Here is a 19,471-nt window from a genome sequence, read left to right as displayed (position 1 = left end):
ATCATGATTTTTAAATAGGTCTCCTGATCTTTGAGGGTTTTACCATGGTAGGCTATCCCTGTTAAGGCAGGTCTTGGGAACTAACCTCTCAAAGTCAGTATTTCAGGTCCATATATTCCTTCTCACATGGATTTTTTCTCCTGTGTGCAGAAGGCTATGATGATACCTTTACTTCCTCTGGCACAGCTATATGTATCTTTTCCGATGCCAGGATTTTGCAACAGAAATGTTATTTCCTTGGTAGCCATCAAATGCTCATGCAGCCAGCCAGGATACAATAGAGATAAAGAGATACTGGTTCCATACTGATAGCTAGCTGGCAGAGCTTTTTATACCTGTGTTGTGTGTTAACCCCGGTGGGCAGATAAGCACCACACAGTCAGTCATTCACTCCCTGTCCCCCTCAGTGGGATGGGAGAAGAGGAAAGGAAAAATAAAAGCAAGAAAACTTGGGGGTCAAGATAAAACAAACTAACAAACAAACAATTGTTTAATAAGTGAAGGATAACTGGAAGACGAGGGAAGGGAAGAAAACAAAACAAAACAAGTGATGTAAAGGCAATCACTCACCACCTCCTGTGGGTAGACTGATGCCCAGCCACTTCCTGAGCAAAAGATGGCCAACCCCCTAAAGCCCTCTCTTTTCCCTTTTACTGCTGAGCATGACGTTATGTGGTATGGAATATCTTTTTGGTTAGTTTGGGTCATCTGCCTGGTTGTGTCCCCTCCTAGCCTACTGTGCACCCCACAGTCTATTCACTACTGTGGGCAGAGTGAGAAACAGAAGGCCTTGATGCTGTGCAGCCACTGTTCAGCAAAAGCTAGAACATTAGTGTGCTATCAGTACTGTTTTGGTCAAAAATCTAAAGCACAGCACTGTATGAGCTGCTATGAAGAAAATTATTCTAGCCAGGCCCAGTACAACCTGACATGCTAAAAAAAAAAAAGAAAAAACCACACACAAACCAAAATCACTCAACTACCATGAGCAAAACAAAAAGAGTGACTAACCTGCTTGCTACTAGAATGTTCATTCTGTCAGTTGGGTAACTTAACCAATTCCTCTTACCTTGTGTCTAGTAAAAGGGAAAATATCAAATGCTACAAGAAGGTAAGATAATTGTCTGTCAATATCATTTTTGTTTCCCCATTAAAAATACTTTCATACTGTAAGGATTTGCCCAAATTCCAGCCACCAGTGTCACTGTACCAATGCAAAGCACTCCACTAGCCAAAGCTAGACTGGCATCGTGTGAAACAACTCTTTGGTTTCAAGCAAATGCAAGCTGGGGTTCACCTTCTTTAGACTACAGACAGGTAACATCAAGTATTGATGACCAGACTTTAAGTAAACTTCCCGGTGTGAGCAAGGTGAAATACTTGCATATGCAGATCAGGTTAAATAAGGTTGGTGTACAAAGGGGTCCAAGTCACGTTATACACTTTAGATGGGAGAGTACGCAAGGAAAAAACAGGTGAGAGCATCAGAGCTACCCTCTCTTGGACATTTTGGTTTTGTTTGAGTTTTGCTGCAGTATGGCCTCTCCAGGAGATCTGCCAGTGTTACACAGATGCGACATCTCCCTGCTAGCAGCTGCCCATCTTTGGAGCTACGTCACATTTCTCTTTCTGCAGGTTCTACTGGAGGGAAGGAGAGATTCCTGCCCTGTTCAGCCATCCCAACCTACTGCACAGGGGTTTCTTTGCTATGGTCTTTTGCCAGACATTTCACAGACCCTCATGTAAATGAGACCCAGGCTTTGAGTGAGGGAGTGAAAATGTTAATGGAGGTTGGGAAAATGCAGGAAAAATCTCACCACTGTAAGACTGCATGAGTCAGGTAAGATGTATCAATAATTAAACATTAAAAAGAAAGAAGCAGAACGAGTGTGGATTAGAGGTGCCTCCCAAATATGGGCTGGAACTAATGAGGCTTTTCTTTTTACCATCAGAGAAAGTTTATTACATGTACTTCAAAGGTAGTTGACTTAGTGAGCAGTGGAGGTGGGTCAGAGTTTCATCCTTTCCAGTGACGCTCAGCATAAAAGCAGAACCATTCATTACGGAATGGCTGAATTGGCTATGAAAATAATAACCCATGACTTGGGAAAATTTTAAGGAGAGGATTAAACCTTAAAATAAAAAGAGAAGGAAGGGAGGAATGGCATATAAAATAAAAACAGAATCCTGCAGTTATTTCACAGCTACAAAAAGTGCATGCTGATGCCATATATGCTTCTCATCTGGAGCTCTGGCCAGGTCCATAAATCCTGACCTGTGATACACCAGGCTGTTAAAGTTCCTCTACTCTCTTCAGCTGAGGCTGCCCAATTGAATGTTAACAGTACTGAAAGTGGGGTAAAAAGCACCCTGAATACCAGTGTAGGTTTCATTAAACTGAGAGCTATTGCACACACCACCAGACCAGAAATGTTACAGAGAGACCTAGAGGGATAACAGTGAGGGTGGGAAATAAGAAAAAAAAATCATCCTGGAAAAAGCACAGGTTAATAAGCTTGAGGAATAGAAACCAAAACAGAGAGAAATAGTGAATGGGGTGGAAACTGGTGGAAAGCAGTATATTAGAAAATAAAGAGGGAGAGCTATGATCTGTTGTGCTTTTCACAGGAACTGAGAGACAGGAACTGCTTGGTTCTTGCCTCACTTGTGAGGCTCCCTGGCACTGAGTCCCTGCTTGAGTTCGATCCTCCTTCCTCTAATGCTGAGTCTTGCTTGAACTTTTAAGTGATGTGGAGAGAAAAAGCTCTGGTCAGTGCTGACAGTCGACAGGCACAGCAGAGCACCTATACAGTATGGGGTATCTAAAATGCCCTTGTAACAGCGTGGTACAGCCAGACAAATCTAGCTGTTTCTCTTGCCACCCTGTAGCTAGATCTTGTGATTCATGAGGAATCACATCAATTTGGCAAGTAATTATCAACAGCCATTGATACTGCAATGGCATTTCAGGAACAGGGCTGTGCCACTGTCACAGGGGCTATAGCACATGGAATAAATAAAGGTGACCCTTAAACTAGCGCTCAGGCATAAGCAGACAAATCCCATGCTATTCGGAGCTCAATGAAAGCTATCACATCTTCTCTTTCATGATCCCCAAATTTATCTACATTTCACAGTTTCCAAAAGTTTGGTTCGTCATTTTTTCTTGAATTTTAACAGAGTTTCACAGGTTTTTATTTTTCAGAAAAAAACATATCTGGATCAACTGTTTCCTGGTTTATGTTGAGCATAGATGGTAAGATTACTTCTGGGAGACCTCTGCTGTTCACTGAAGTCTGCTGTCTTAGGAAAAAAACCCCACAGTACATCTCTCATATGCACTGTTTTCTAATTAAAAGCTGGATTCTCATCTCATTTTCACCAATATAAATCCAAGGATAACTTAAATGAAAGTAATGGAGTTACTCTGGATTCAGTCTATGGTAAATGAGACAAGGATCTTGGCCTAATCTCATAAATGTCTCCCTTAAAATCTCCATTAGTAACACTGGGTTTTTAGTGAAAAATGCACCACATTCTTGCAAGATCCTCTGGTGGGGAAAAATGGTGTCTTTTAGTACATTAATTCTACACAATTACATTAAAACTTTTGGTGAGATCTCAGGGGAAATGGTTACAACATCCTGCTATCTCAATATACTTCCTCACCAACAGCACTAGAAATACATAAAACCCTGCAACAACCCTAACATATAATTAAATAACTAGTTTCAGTTTGTGTATATTCTAAGTCTATAAGGGGAAAGCCTGATTCAACCACACCTGTTTTCCCTCATAAGTATCATTAGTACTAATTACTTACAACTTCACTCATGGCAATCACTGGATGATATTCAATTGCTTTCAATATATCGCTGAGAGATCCTAATTCCACTTGCAAGGCAGGAAATAGGTATCAGTAATTGGTAAAGGTGCTTCAAGCTTTTGGGCTAATAATGCAATTGTGATAGTACTTTATCCTGATTCATCTGGAAGAGTTTGCCTCCTCTTTGCCCTTTGACAATGGACCCACTATGAACAAGGCATCAGAGCTACAAAGCTCCTAGGAACAAGCTCATGTTTTGCCTGACAGCTAGGCCAGACAGAGGCAGTCTTTGGAGAGTAGAACAAAAAGTACTAGCTGTTTTGGATATCTTAAGAAGTATATCCTCAGTGCATTTTTGCAGAGGGGGACATGTAAGCATGGCTTCTTTTTTTTTCCCCAAACTTCTCAGCCTTAAATCACAGCTCTCCTGTCTCTGCTTTGAACTCTAGTTGCAACTTCCTTCAGAGTTTATCATTGCTTTTTCAAGCGCTGGTCACAAGGGGACAAAAATAATGAAAGGTGCTCTCCAGGTCTCAACACACTTCACAGAGATTTCTAACCCAATCTTTAGCTCTTAATTTTGACAACCTGGAGACCTTACATATTGTTAGAGAAATGATTAAACATCTTCCTCTTCTACCAAGGGATAAATTAAGACTAATCATAGCTTGGGATCACTAAAATAAAATTTCTTCTACTTTAGATTCTGCCTTCCAAGCTTCATCCCAAGAAATTAGCATTCCCATCTGCCTTCAACGTGAAAGTCAGAGCTACATAGCAAGGTACCCTAGAGCAATATATTTCAACGAAGTTAGTCCAAACCTCACTGTAGCGATGGCTCTATGTTCATTAGTATACAGGATCTGTTCATGACTGAGTCACCCAGCAGAGCAAATCTGATACATAATGAAACGTGGGCACAGAATGACATTTCTATTGCATTAGCCAGAACACATGATTTGGAGTTTATGCTGACTTTAAGCTTACTATAGAAAGACAGATGGCATCTGATCCAGGGTAAGGTTTCTCAGAATAGTTAATCCATTAATATTTTGGAACAGAAATGAATTTACACCAGATTACCACTTAGTGCTAGGTGTCTATGACATTTTGATCCAGTACCAATGTCTCTAGTTTTTTATTTACTCTATCACTAAACAACAGCCTTCATCAGTAAGTTTCTGCACCCCATAATTTTGTGCCTCTTAGGGAAAGGTTAAGTATAGACCTGGATATCTGGTGAAGTGTGCCTTGCCAGTTCAGAGAGAGTGTGTTCCAGCAAGGAACTGCAGATGGACCTCAGGTGTAGGCTGCTAATGTTTTCAATGCTCTATAGAAAACACATGGTGATGGGAAAATAGGAAAAGGGTTGTAAACCGTAAGAAAGGTGAAAAACAAGGCAGCTCAAATATTGGTGTCACATCTGCAATGACAAAACAGCCCTGAAGCACATGAAGAACTGTCATCACTGAAACACACTGATATTCAAGTGTAGTGTTTGCTGCCCACACTTAAATGGTACTGACTGTACTGGCCAGGTCAGGCTAATGCTGCTTATATGTTCTGTATTGCCAATATACTGAGACTCCCAGGGGAATACAGTGGGGTAGGATAACTTCTCTTTTGTTACAAGGCTGGCAAAGAACATACTGCAACCTGCAGCTCTTCTTTACCTTTGCTTCACTTTAAAAGGAAATCTCCACAAATTCTCTCTTCCACAGGTACATATTCCAGACCTAGATCCATCCCTGACATGCTCCCTGGGACCGCAATCTCACTTCTTTATCCGAGCTTGCCTCATACAGCAATCTCAGTCAAGTATCAGCCATGAAACTGCAGGAAGGATTATTTGTTGATATAGAGGGCTCCATTAAAAATGAAGCTTGTTATAAGGGGTAACAGCTGCCTTAGCCATAGTACTGGGTAAGGTAGTAGCAATTTTTAAAAGCTTAGGGTATGTCTACTATTTGGTTTGATATTATTGCTCTTTAAGAACCCACACATGCATATGTCCTGCTCAAGAGTGAGTTTTCTAATCACTAAACAAGTGGAAAAGATGGCAGCTTTGAGCATCTGCACGTAGTCCAGCTCTTAAGAAAATTAAGATCTTCTAATCCAGCCATAAAATCCAACTATGAACCACAGAGTTTACAGCAAGTCTGGCAAGAAGAAGAGGCTATGGCAGCCTGTTCTGCATTAGAGGCGGAAGGACTGTTCAGAGAATGGATTTGTACTGAATACAGCTAGTTAGTAAGATTAATGAGTAGAAATCACATTGCATGGTGGCCAGTCTTCAGTACTTTAATTGAAACAGAAACTAATTTCAAGGTGATATAAAAGTCCATCTGAAGTTTGACTACAGCTTTTTTTCATAGAGTAGAAGTCAACATGTCATCAGGATGTAAAGGAAAAGGAGAAGCAAGTATTAACAACATTTAACTTTAACCTTTGACTTATTCATGTGACACTTCTTGACTAGAGAAAGGAGTTGAACAAGAGCAGGGAGGGAATCATGTCCAACAAATCTTGATTAGATTAGATGGAACAGGTCTCATCTGGAAACGTCAAGATCGTGGAGGGGATATCCAATACCATAAAAATGAAGGATAAGGAGCACCCTAGGATGTCATGTCTCTGAACAGGTTAGAGGGAGGCATTCAGAAAGCAGGAAGGAAACCCTGTCTCCCACTAATCATCACTCCCAGGTAGGGCTGAGAAATCCAGAATGGAGCCTGGAGAACTGAGGGTCAAATGAGAGGAAGTCATAGAAGACTTGTCTAGGCTCGCAGAGGGGTAAGTAACCATAAAGCACATCTGAACTTCATGGCATTCCCTGCTGCCTGCTTGACCTTGGCAAGGGGAACTCTTGCAAGATCCTAGCTGGAAGCTTTTATCTTCTTTAAAACATAATGCATATTTTAATGCTTATCAGCAATGAAAAGTTTTTTCATCATTGATGCAACTGATTACAGGAAACTGATAGACTTGTGCCTCCCCATAAAAATACTGATCAATAACAATCTCCACAGCTGTCTGGCTATGCTTGTCTATTCTCTTCCCAAATAAGTTGTGTGGCTTGTCATAAAATTATGAACCTGTAACAGTGTACTCTGTACTACAATGGTTTGCTGGGACAGAGTAAATGGTCTGCAACTGGTCCATAACTTCAATTTGAAGTTTGATAGTAAAGGTGCACAGTAATCTATCAGAAGTTAGGAGAGCTGATGTGCTCCAGCGGTCCACTGCTCTAGGAGAGCCACGTAATGAGTAGATGGAGACACAGATTTGTGGAAGGAAAAGCTCTATTGCCATTCTTTACGAACCCAAGAGACTTTGCAGAGCACAGCTGTTGAAGGTATCACACAGGGAGAGGAAAAGTCCTCAATATAGACAGATCCCCAACAATTTAGGGCTTGCCAGGTGACAACCAACACCCTGAAGCTCGCAAGCTATCAGTATGCAGCTGGAACTGGCACTCAGTATGAAGCAGTGTTTTATAAGAGGGCAGTTCTCACTTCAGCCTCTGAATAGTCTCAAGGAGCAGCCCCATGTAAAGAACATTAAAGTAATCCTGTCTTTTGATAACTACAACTATCATGACAAATTGTTTTTATACTAACTCCCTGGTACATAATCTAAACGCTAACTCCTGTTTAGCTGTGTTTTTGTTTGAGTATTTACTCATGTGGACTGATTAGCCAGCCCTGCTCTAAGCTCAATACTTCTGACCTCCAAGTTAAGCAACAGGAATTTACTTTTACTCTTTCTCTGTTCTCAGTCAAGCATGACCCCAGATTTTCTTCCAGATTTAAGTATATGCTTCATTTTTGCTGTTTCTTACGTCATTCTGACACTTTATGGAACCCCTGTAGTGTACTGTGATATACCTGCATAAAGGCCAGTGTTAAAGACACTACATGAAGAGGAGAGGGGAAAAAAAAAAAAGTCTCATAAAAACTGTCACCCACAACAGCACGTTTCTATGGTAATAGAGGACTGCTTTGGGTTGTTATGGCAACTAAACCTTTAAAAGCAGTAGCATAAAACCAAAGCAAAAAAAGAAAAAAAAAAATGGAGCTTCATCACTGCTCTTCTCAATTTTACAAATCATTCTCAGCCCTCCTACCCCACATAAAGACTAGATTGGGTGTTACAGGGATCAAAACTCCTTAGGAACAGGAAGAAACCCACTTGGCTTCACAGCAATGGGTGTGCAGAGCCTTCTTACCACTCTCTTTTAGAAACAAGGACTAGAAGCGCTGGTCCACAAGCAGAGCTCTTGCACCATAGAGCAAAACAAATTAAAAAATGGTAACAATGACAGTAGGACTACTTGCTGACTGCAGCCAAGGGGGGATGATATCTGCACTACCCCCCTCACGGGAGGGACAGGCGAAAATTACACTGAATTAAATGCTGGGTTAGCTCCTTAATGCGACTCTGTACTTCATTATTTCCTTGGCAAGTTTTTTCTTATAGTCAGATGCTGCTGCCAAGGAAATGCAGAAAATTTCTAGATACATACACTTGCTTCCATATAGCTTCACAGAAATTTACTGTGATATATGATGGTTTTAGCTAATCTTAGGTTTCAATATAAATAATCTTGACTAATTTGCCATGTGTTTCCACTCCTCCTTTTTCCTATTCTTTCTTTCCTGCTCAGTATCCTGTATATTCACTCCCACTTTCCAACTCCACACTGTTTTCTCATTTACCTACCAGTTATGTCCACTTCCTATTATTATGTTTGAAAGAATTATATGATCATGGAATGGAACTGACAGTGTGCAAACATCCTCTTCTAATTCTGACGAGGTGCCTTGAAAATCGTACCCCAGCAGTATATCCCTTTGCTGCCCTGCTTATGCACTTCAGCCTTCATGCACGTTAGACCTGGCTGAGGTCACCCAACTCTTTTTACTTGTGACCCATACCAGGGGTCTAGAGTTGAAAGGAGACCATATTTAAAGATTACTCCTCCAACTATTCACATCTTTTTTTAGTTAGCCTATAAAAGAAGCTGTAAGTTCAAAGCAGGAATGTTTATGTAAATCAGGGAATATAGGAGCTAGACTTCTTTACTGATGTAAGTCAGCGTCATCCTGTTCCCTCCAATGTTTTATCAAGCTAGTTTATACCACCCGAGTTGTGCGCTCTCAGGATTTTAGGACACTGGTGTAGCAATATTCAGATCATCATTTCTTAGTAATATGGGAAAGCACCTGAATCTCTAAGTACTGTAAAAATTGGTGCCAATATGACTCCGAAGCAGGTTGGCAAAACCCCTGTAGACAGCTCTACAGAATGCCACTTGGCACCTGCAATAATCGTATCCTGAAGCATGCAGGAAGGAAATATTATTACTGTCTATTAAATGTAACATGTGCAGGAAGACATGGTAATGTCATGAATTAATGAAGTTCAGGAGATCCTGAGCCAGTTTCAGAGGTGATCTGTGTTTCAGTAAGTTGCTCTGAGCATAAACGGGCAGACATTTTGTGTTGATGACAGAAGAGTGGTAGCATAGAGTCAGCCAAGGACAACTTTGTATGAGAAAAAGTACGATGGCTCACTTCACTGTAGGGCTTCAGTCCTGCTCAAAGTTACCAGTGTCTCAGCAGGGCAGAAGCAGTAAGCATGTGCTAGGTCCTCAGCCTTGGGATGGTTCACAGTCTGGCCTATTTGTCAATAGCATCACTAAACATTATAACATCTTCTTTGCTATACACCTCCACCTCTGTTCCCATCAGACAAATTCTCTTGGTGTGTCAGAATAGCACTTACTTGACAGTTGCAGTCCCTAAGCAGATAGAAAAAACCACCACATACCCAAACACAATGTAAGTAGTTTCAGGGTTTCACTTAGTTGTGCCAGTAGTTAATGGCTCTCAGGAAGCTGTTCTGCTGACATGTCCCAGCTCCAGAATGAATCCCAGAACCACGAGGACCAGAAGCAGCTGACACAGGGCTCATCTTACACCCAGGCAGCAATAGCATCAGCTTAGGTCTTGAGATCCTTTTGAGCATTCAGGCAGTGCACAGGAAACATAAATTGGCTTGGGTCTTCAGCAGAAAACATCAAACGTGCTTTTACCAACATGAACTTGCACAGCATTTACTGCAGCTATGAATTTTGCACTTCAGGTCCAAATTCTTTTCAGGACCAGCCCTTGTGCAATGGAGGGTGTTGCAGATCACCATACTTAATGCTTAAGCCCAAACTATGAATTCCACTGCAACTAAATGCAGGAAATAAATAAAAATACAGAAAAGTTGTGGACACACTTGGTCCCTGAGTTTTACTGTGTGTTTATCAACCACACATTTTGGTACGTATCTGGAAGGTCTAGGACAAAAATCTTTTTGTTATTAGCAGTGCCTCAAAGCACAGAAAAGATTTACTTTGAGGAAAGCGTCAGAGGGAGAAAAGCTCCTTCATTTAATTGAACTGTTTGGCCCATGCTGAATGCAAGCTAGAAATTACCGCAAAGAACATGGAGTAGAGCAAGCTTGAGATTTAAGTTAATAAAGACACTTGGGAGACGCAGAGTGAAGTGGGCCATTACAGACATACCTACTTCTTTCTTTTAGCTTGGGGCTTAAAATAAGGGGTTCAAACATCCCTGATTCTCTAGATTGCTTGGAAAAAGGAAACCTGTGAGGTTTCTACTATTTCCACAAAATTGGATTGATTATTGATTTTGTTTACATGTCTAACTTTTAGTTCATGTAACTGCCCACAGTTTTTGCTCATGGTGCATTTGTACACAGCCTTAGTTCAGTTATGTAATAAATTGGTTTAATTTTGTACACTTTCTTCCCTCTTCCCTGGTTGTGCAGAGAGCAATACCATGCACTCATCCTGCTGATGAGACAATCATACCATTGACCTCTGGGCAACACATTCTACCTTCCAGCTTGAGCCTGTGAGACAGATAGTCCCTACGCCACTTTACCCTATGCAAATCTATGTGCTGCCAAGGACAGTATTACAGACATAATTTGCAGCATTAAACCAAAAAGGTGAAACCTTGTATGAGAGCTTTGTAATTGGAAATGGGGCCTTAGGTCCTTAAAAATACGGATTGCTAATGCAGAACGAGGTAGGCTCAGAGAATATGCCTGGTTCAGGGAGGGAGAAAACAGAATATCAAGTTATTACAATGCATGTCACAGAGACCTGTGAAAAGCATATGTGCTTGATAGATTGCATGTGATTAGAATGAGGGCCTTAGGCACGGAAACCTATCTATTAAATATCTTTCTTTCTTTAGTCCTAGTAATACAACTATCAAACCTTAGAGTAAACTTCATTTGTTAGGTGAATGACCCATGTGTCTCATCTGCTTGGCTTTTTCACACATGCAGAGGTGAATCATCATTACACATTATTAATTGGAATGATGGACAGGTTGCCACTCCCTCCATATTCACTGCCTGCTCATGCACTTGCTCTGCTTTACTGTCACCTAGGGGATACAGAGTGACTGGCCAGAGGGATTAGCACATGGACTTAATTTGTGTGCTCAACTCAAGACGACTGGCAGACATTGGGGTTTGCTTTTTTTTTTAATAGCCCTCTAAAAAAAAAAAGCAAAAGAAACAAGTTGTGATGGGGCAGGGGTACTAAATCTATCTGAGGGGGAGCATGTCTATAATTGAACCAAAAGGTAAACAGATTGTAGGAGAAAACGATCAAACCAAAACATTTATCAGTGGACAGCAACTCCTGACTGATTTACCCTTTTTAGTTGGGAGGGGGATTTATTATTATTTTCCTCCTCAGTTTGTTCCCTCCCACTGTTCTCACAGGTTTTCGTTTCAGCACAGCCTACTGGCACCCATTCCCAGAAACGCACTTTTCCTCTGCCAAGAACAAACACACAAAGCAGAAATGTTCCAAAATGTTCCTTCTCCTAGTGTCTACCTTCTGGGAGCTGGATCTTCTAGCTTCTGGAAAGTCACAGATTCTGCTAGTCAAGGGAGATGGGGATATGCACTTTGCTCCTCTGATGCTGCGCTCTACCCAGATTTCTCTCAATAAATATTTGCAAGGCAATTCAAAAAGCTCTAGGTCCATTCTCCACGGTTGGAGTACTTGAGATTAACAGAATTAAAGTCTCCTTAAATCCTGAAGGAAGAGCTCAGAGGAGACAGAAACTGTTTTTTGCTTTAACACTGTGAGTCATACAATGTTTAGTTTGGGTGTTTGATACATCATAGCATCTAAGCCAAAAAGACAGCTGTAGAATGACTGGCAGGTTAACAAAGACTGGAGAAAAATAATGCAGAAAAAGCACTAGCTTGATGTTGAGAAGGTAGAAAAAAGTCCTCAAAATTTCAGTGTTGCCAACAAGATTTTAGTACAAATCTTGTAGTATGTGGTAGGTTTTTATTCTGAAAACTCTAGTGGTGAAATCAAAAGATGACAAAAGAATATCAGCTTTCATTTTTAATTAAAACATTCCTAGCCCACATGGGAAAAAGCTTGAAAACATGACCAAAGGGTACCCCTTGGAAATCAAAATGGAAAAATAAAGAACCCAAATCTTTTATTTTACTTTATTTTAGAATTTCCCCCACCATGAGTTATACCTAATTTCTATGCACTGTTGGCCTTTCACCTCTAAATATTTCTGCCTGGTGGCAGAAACAGACAAAGAACCATTCAGCTAAAAAAGAACTACAGATGTTTCAGAAACTGCAGCCATTCTATTTTGGCAGCAATTCATAATCAGAATTTTCTGGTTATGTCCCTTGTCACATTAAAACCCATAAACTAGAATGTGCACATGCTGATCCATATAATAAACTCTCTCCCCTGGAGCTCATTTAGTGAGGTCAACTTTCCTACATACTGCCTCCTCAATAAAGGAATACCATAGCAAAGCAAACTGCAATTAGGAAAAAAAAACAAAAGGGAAAAAAAAAGAACTTCCAGCCAGTCAGCTTATCCAACAAGTGTGGAGGGACAGAATTGTTTTTCCCTAGACCCACAGCATCAGTAAGTCCCATCTCTTTGCTTGATCCCCTCCTAATTAAAATCAGCAAAATTAACCTTCAGTCACAGTCAGAAACTTGTCTTTTTTCCGAATATCCTAAATCCTTACTTTCTTTGGCTCTTCACCAATATAAATCAGTGTTCACTCCTGTAGTTTTACACACAGATGATAACAACAGCATCATGAGACAGAGGAGCACGACACACCCCAACATTTCTATCAGCTATAGCTAACAAAAAGGATTCTTTATCAATGAAGCTTCAAAGCTTCTGCAGCAGAAAAGAAGAAAACACTGTGATACAACAATCAGGAATAGAAAATCTTAAGCAGATAGTCTCCACAGGGACCTTTTAAAAGAGAAAACGTATTTCATTTGTGGAATAACCCTAGGATGAGCTATGTACTGTAGTCTAACCATTAAACACTTACACAAGTCTTTCAGAAACTAACAGATGTTCCTTTTATGAGCAAAGACAAGTGCCATTCGGCCTTTTTAGACACCTATAAAAATTCAGAAAATTTTAAGCTATTTTAATAGCTGCCTGACAATTTTATTAATGCACTCTGCTACAATGTGATCCTGTTTCCTTCACAAAAAGACTGACTCATACCATGGATTTTTACACACACTAAGGTGCACGTTGCTAATGCCTTCCTCTTGATTAGTAAGAAAAGAAAACCTATTTTACTGACCAGAAGGAACAGAAAGATCCCTGCAGGATTTAACACAAACAGTGTGTCAGCCCACAGAGATCCTGTCTCAAAATGATCCGTGGAAGCTTTAATGATTTACTCAGTATAAACTGACAGACTGAACTACAGAACCTGCCCAGAATCAATTCTGAGGCTCAAATCCTGGCTTCAGCCATAGGTGACAATGAATTTTAAATTTTAATCTTGGCAACAGCTGAATATTTTACATCATCACATGAAGAGCATACCTATAAAAAGTACAATCTTTGCAGAAGAAGAGCCTAGGCCTATGACAGGTATAGTTTATTAAAACAGGGCTTCACTGATAGAGCCAAATTCAGGGAAATTTATACAGCACCTGCTGACTGCCTGACTCTCACTGGTGCCATCAGCATCTCACTTTCTGGCACACTAAATTCACACACAAATGAAAAGTTATGCATGCATTTGGTATTACAACCTTAAGCATAATAGTTCTTGTAGGAATATCATCACTAAACCACCTACACAAGATGTTGAATTTTGTGATGGTTGTGATTTTTTTTTGTTTGTTTGCTTTTTTTCCTGAAGAAGCTGCAAAAATAGCATGAACCTAGACTGTTACCTCAGGCATTCTGCAGAGCAACATGCGAAAGCACCCACATACTGAGTGTTTGCAAATTTTAAGTTTGAGATTGACTATGTGCCAATCCCTCTTCAGCTGTGGGCACTTGATCCTGCACCAAAATCGCTGTTGACCTTTTCTGGTATTTATGATGTCAGTATGGATTTTTATCATTGTTTGAGCTCCTGACACAAACAGCTTCTATAGTATGTTTTTATTCATGCAAAGTATGAATACAGGAATCTCAAGTCTTCCTATCAAGTTTGCCATTTCTCCTTCTTGGATGCTTGGTTAACGGAGGTAGGTGATTCTGCCTTACTGCCTTCATCAGCTTTCCAGAGAAGACTTAACTTGCACAGATGAACACTAATTGTAGCTTATATTCTCTGGATGACAATCTACAAGTAGTTATTTGAAATACACTAGTTATGTCCTATCCAGTCTCTATTGTTTAAAAGTATTTAAAATATTAATCATATCAGCTAGCTGGATTGTGAGACTAACATGTAGTAGTAGGACATCACTGTTCAATATAGCCTCTGAGTTATGACATGTACTTAGAAATACCATTATGCCCTTATATGTGGCATTCAACTTAACACAGAGTCCCTTGACACTGATCTCGACAGGGATTATTCAGGTCCCATTTGTGGATCTCAGCTGTGACTCATACATAGCAATGGCCTAAAGGAACCACACAGACACAAGAATTGTCACCTGACACTAGGTAAAGCACAAAGATGGTCTCTTGCTATTTATATGTACAGCACCCGGCACAAAGAGGCTGTGATCCTGACTGGAACTGCAACCTGTAACACAAATAATTATAACGACTGTTATAGTCAGTCCCAAATAAATTCAAAATACCATTTACAATGAATGCTCTTGAGAATCCATATTTAACATACAGTTAAAGCAAAAATCAGAAGTTTGGAAAAAAGAACCCACATTTCAGTACCAAGAGTTTGGGTGAGCAAGAATAATAAAACAATTAGCTGATGTGGCCTTTAAAAGAACATTAAGATTGATGACAGAGAGCATAGCTTTGGACTGGTTCTTTTCTCAGAAGAATTCACACAATTTCTGCAATAAAAGCATATTGGTTACACTAATCCTTGCTGTCTGAAACACTTTGCAGCACTTCATCCAAGAATGCATCTGATCTACAGTCCCACTCTTCTGCCCTTAGGCTAGATGCTTTCTCAAGTTTAGAACTGTCAAAATCCAGTGAAAGATGAATAGAAAACATAATCAGTGTCAACTAAGTCACGGAAAACATGCATGACAGGTTATCTTCACCAGACTGGCTGCAGACTCACACCTTTGAAGTCAGTATTTTGGAGGTATATATCTGTCCTAGAGAAACAGACTGCTTATCTTTAGGAGAGCAAGAGAGAATGAGGCTAAAGCAGAAATGTCCAAATCCCAGCTGAAAAGCTGGATCTGACTCTTGAAATTTAAGTTACTTGTTCCTAAAGACATATTTATGCATAGAGATTGCATATAAAAGGAATAATAATTATACAACCCACAGTAACTGCCAAGAGAAATTTTTAAATGTTACATTGCTTGAGAGACACTGTTTCAGGCTACCGAAGAGAGGTGTGAATTTCTCCCAAAGCTTATGGTTGCCACATCAAAGAAGAGACTTTCAAATAAAATCACATATGTACAGCCCTAATTTGTGCGCTCAGTTACAGAATAGTTGGATCATTTACTGTAAGGGTGTATGCAAAGAGCTTATCAGAAAAGGGCAGAAGAGCAATAATTTACAAAGGAATCCTACTCCCTTTTTTCCATCTACAGAGCGAATGTAATAGTAGCTTTACCACCTAAAATATTAAGTTACTATGTAAGGGTCTGATCTTTTCAGCAACTCTTAAGATGACAGGAAGAAGAACCTTTGCAGAACAAGGATACTGGGTATTGCAGGTGCTATTTAAAACATACTGTGGGCCTTTCTACACAGCAAATTGGACCTGGTGAAACTGCAAGACAATTCTGAATCTGAGTTTCTTCCAAGCATGGTGTCCTAGAAAAAAGGAATCTGAGCTACTGGTCTCTCTTTGTCACTGTTTTTGTTGGGAAGAAAAGTCTTCCTGGGCACAGAAAGAATCGCAGACTCTAGGACCTTCTCCCTCTTTATCTGGGTGGCTGCAAATTGAAAGAGGCTGTGCTGGACTGTCTTAGTGGTTATCCTCCAGCAACGCGCAGAAGGAAGTTCTTGCCTTTCCTGCACTGATGTGAAAAATTCTTCTATTTGCTCAAACAACATCCTGGTGCAAGCAGGTTTATAATGGCTATTTCTAGCCAACAATTTGGTGTTCGAACATTTCTAGAAGGAGAGCCTATGGTTCTAAAGCTGCCCTCCAAGCTGGGGTTGGGTATAGTCTCAGGTTCCTTTGGAGAGTGGAACTTCCCTTCATAGGAGTTTTATCTTCTGTTTCTCTTCTGATTAAGTAATATTTCAACAAACACACTAGATTGTCCCAAATAAATCTTCATAAACTTACTTGGGACTTCTGAGGGAGAAACAAGGAGGGGATTAAAACATTAGTTTAAAACCAGATCCTTTAGAGGAATATTTGGGGCTAATGACATGAGACATCCTTTGAATCTTTTGTAATGCTAGCAGGAGAAATAAAAAGACGCTGAGGACAAATTGAGAATCACCATATGATTTAAACCAATCTTTTACAAAGCAGTAAAAGAGCAACAGTATCTCTCCAACTTACTTGCCCTTGCTTTCCAGGATGATCCATGTCCACTGAGTCTTTGCCTAGTGGGGCTGCACCCTATGATACAGGCTGGAGCACAAGCTTGCGCTCAGACACTTTCATTTCTCTCTCCTCCCCAACATTTAGGCTCACTGTTTTGGGCATACGTGCCTTCCAAAGTCCTCTCCCACCCTAGTCGACTCCTAGGGCCCTGGGATTGTCCCATTAATTCTTTCTTTGTGCATGACCATCTGGGAGATGAGCAGATGTAGACACTGATTAATTTATTGCCAGGATTAAAAAATTGTGGAGAAGCAGGTGATCAGCCGGAATTAAAAAGACAGACCGGACAACTTACAAAATCATACATTCGGGAGTTGTGATACTTATGTTATGAGGGCTGGCAGTAGCACAGGAACTCTGTCTCCATGTGTAAGTTAGAGCTTTTCACAGCTCTAATCAGCTGAACAACCTTGCCTAGCTCTATGGAGACTGACTTACACCCACTTTCTTACTTCCAGTAATTATCCTTCTCCATGGTTCCATATTTTCTGTCTGTATTTTTTTCAACCTCAGGCCTGCCTCTGCTTCATATTCCTTTCTTTACAAGCAGTCTTTATGCTTGGTTTCTTTCCCCAGTAAAAAGCAAGGGACCTTCATTGAAACTGTGGCAGAAAATAAAAGCAAGGAGATGATCCCCCTCATTGTCTCAATTCAGATTTTGCTATCTTTGACCATAGAGTGCTCTATGCCCAAATTCAGTTGATACACATTTCTTTACCTGCTACATCATGCTAATACACCATATTCAGTAAAATATTACTATTAATGGGACAGTAGCACACACTGAGACAGTACAATAGCACAGCATTACTCCCTATGCATACATTTATGTAAATTATGGCTGTCAAGGTACATGTTTATATGAAATTCAAGGTCCAGTGTAGGGAAAGGCTTGGTGAAGAGGTCTGAACAATACCTGAAGAGGAGGGAAAACTTTATATTCCTAATGAAGCAAGTTTGTGAATAGTTCAGTTAAGTAAGAAAGTGAGTGCTTCTGGCCTGCTGAAGGGACATCAGTGTATCCAGAGAAGGGAAAGGAAACAAATGCACGGAGAAGCAGGCACTAGAACTCAGTCCTTGGCTGTAGAGCTGAAGATAATAGCTCCTGCCTGTTAGCTGAGTACTGGGAAAAGCAAAAAGGCCTTGTGGATTTCAGCATGGGATAAGTACAGTAAATGTGCTCTTTTTTCTGTCACCTTTCTAACAGAGTGGTTTATTTTGGCTTCTGTAAATAAATAGTCCCATTTGCTTAGGCTGACTTTGCTTGAGGTGATTTTAAGAGAGCTGATGATAGGCATCAAGGCTACACTTTTACAGGGCTGTAAATCTTCAGATCAGGATAATGGAATGCCTCCTTACCAGCACTCCAATACATATTCTGAGGGCAAGAGAACAATAAGGCATGTCTCTGACTCTGAAAAGCTAGCAACACTGGAGCTGGGGAGAATTAAATGGTTTTAGCAGCGTGCTAGCCAGGAAAGTGCTCTGGTTTGTGACAGGATAGCGGGGAACTTTTCTGTGATCATCGCCTTACACAGTTACTATGAAAGTGTACTTACTTGGTCAAACTATCAAGGAGTTTTTCAAGGAGCTGTAGGAAATGGGTATAGGTAAAGAAAACTACTTTAGGTGGATACTTCGAATCCAGAACCCTTTATCAAGTCATTAAGAGGAGCAAGCAGTAACTCATTTCTAGTCACATGTATAAATCTGCCCCCTTCACCCTCCTCCCCCATCCAAGTATGATCCTAACTTCATTCATTTTCAGTGGTAACAAGGAAAAGTTATACTGAAAGTAATAATTAGGTTTTATTAATAAAAAGTAATATAAAACAAGTTCTTCCAAGTATTGAATACCAACAGGTGCTTGAATGGTAGGTCACTACAGCATCCTCATAATTCTTTATCATCTACTGTATTGTCAAGCTCTCACCTGTTCCAAATAATTAGACCAGTAAAACAAACTACATAGATAATCAGTGTTGTCAATCATTCTATACAGAACATTGTTGAGGAAAGAGCTCACAAATAGAGCAATTATATTAAAACACCATAGACTGAAAGAGTGAAAACATTTAACAAATCTCAAATAGCCCTTCTACCCCCATTGTACTGTTTGCTTTACCATTCTCCCTCCCCCACAAATAAAGACAGTAAAAAAATCATTAGAATACCTTTGAACTTGTGAAAGACGGCCCATAGCTCAGCAATGTCAGTGGCAAATGTTATGTCTGTGTCGAGGACAATGACTCGCTCAAGATTGGAAGGTAGAGTCTTAGTCAGAACCAACTTCATCAGCCCGTAAATCCCAGAGTAGTGTTTGTTGGGGATCCAAGACACTTCCGACTGACAGGAAATGGGAAGTGGGAAAGAGGAAGAAAAAATAATCTTCATTAGAGAGAGAAACTCTTCCTGACACTAGTTTCTTGTAATAATGGAGGATCTCTGAGTACCAGCAAAACAACACCATTAAATGCCAGGTGGAAAGAGTCATCTAAAATCCTGCTTTTAAATTAACTTCAGAAGCTCTGAAATACACTAAAGTTTCTGAAAGCTTGGAAAA

At 40.2% G+C, this 19,471-nt stretch overlaps 1 protein-coding gene across 4 annotated transcripts in view; it reads right to left on the bottom strand.

Annotated features, from left to right (window-relative positions):
* LARGE1 (LARGE xylosyl- and glucuronyltransferase 1) overlaps positions 1-19,471 on the bottom strand; it is a 303,277-nt gene that overhangs the window by 98,442 nt on the left and 185,364 nt on the right. For all 4 annotated transcript variants that reach the window (XR_012775792.1, XM_075501659.1, XM_075501666.1 and 1 more), the window contains one exon: positions 19,083-19,254. Coding sequence is in view for 3 of the 4 variants with exons in the window: in XM_075501659.1 (XP_075357774.1) it covers positions 19,083-19,254 (172 nt within the window). In the remaining variant the exon portion in view is untranslated. The remainder of the gene's footprint in view (positions 1-19,082; positions 19,255-19,471) is intronic.

This window comes from Mycteria americana, chromosome 1 (genome assembly GCF_035582795.1).
Source record: "Mycteria americana isolate JAX WOST 10 ecotype Jacksonville Zoo and Gardens chromosome 1, USCA_MyAme_1.0, whole genome shotgun sequence".
In the NCBI taxonomy this organism is placed as follows: Eukaryota; Metazoa; Chordata; class Aves; order Ciconiiformes; family Ciconiidae; genus Mycteria; species Mycteria americana.
Note: the sequence above shows the minus strand (reverse complement) of the source record. Positions and strands in the feature narration are given on the sequence as shown.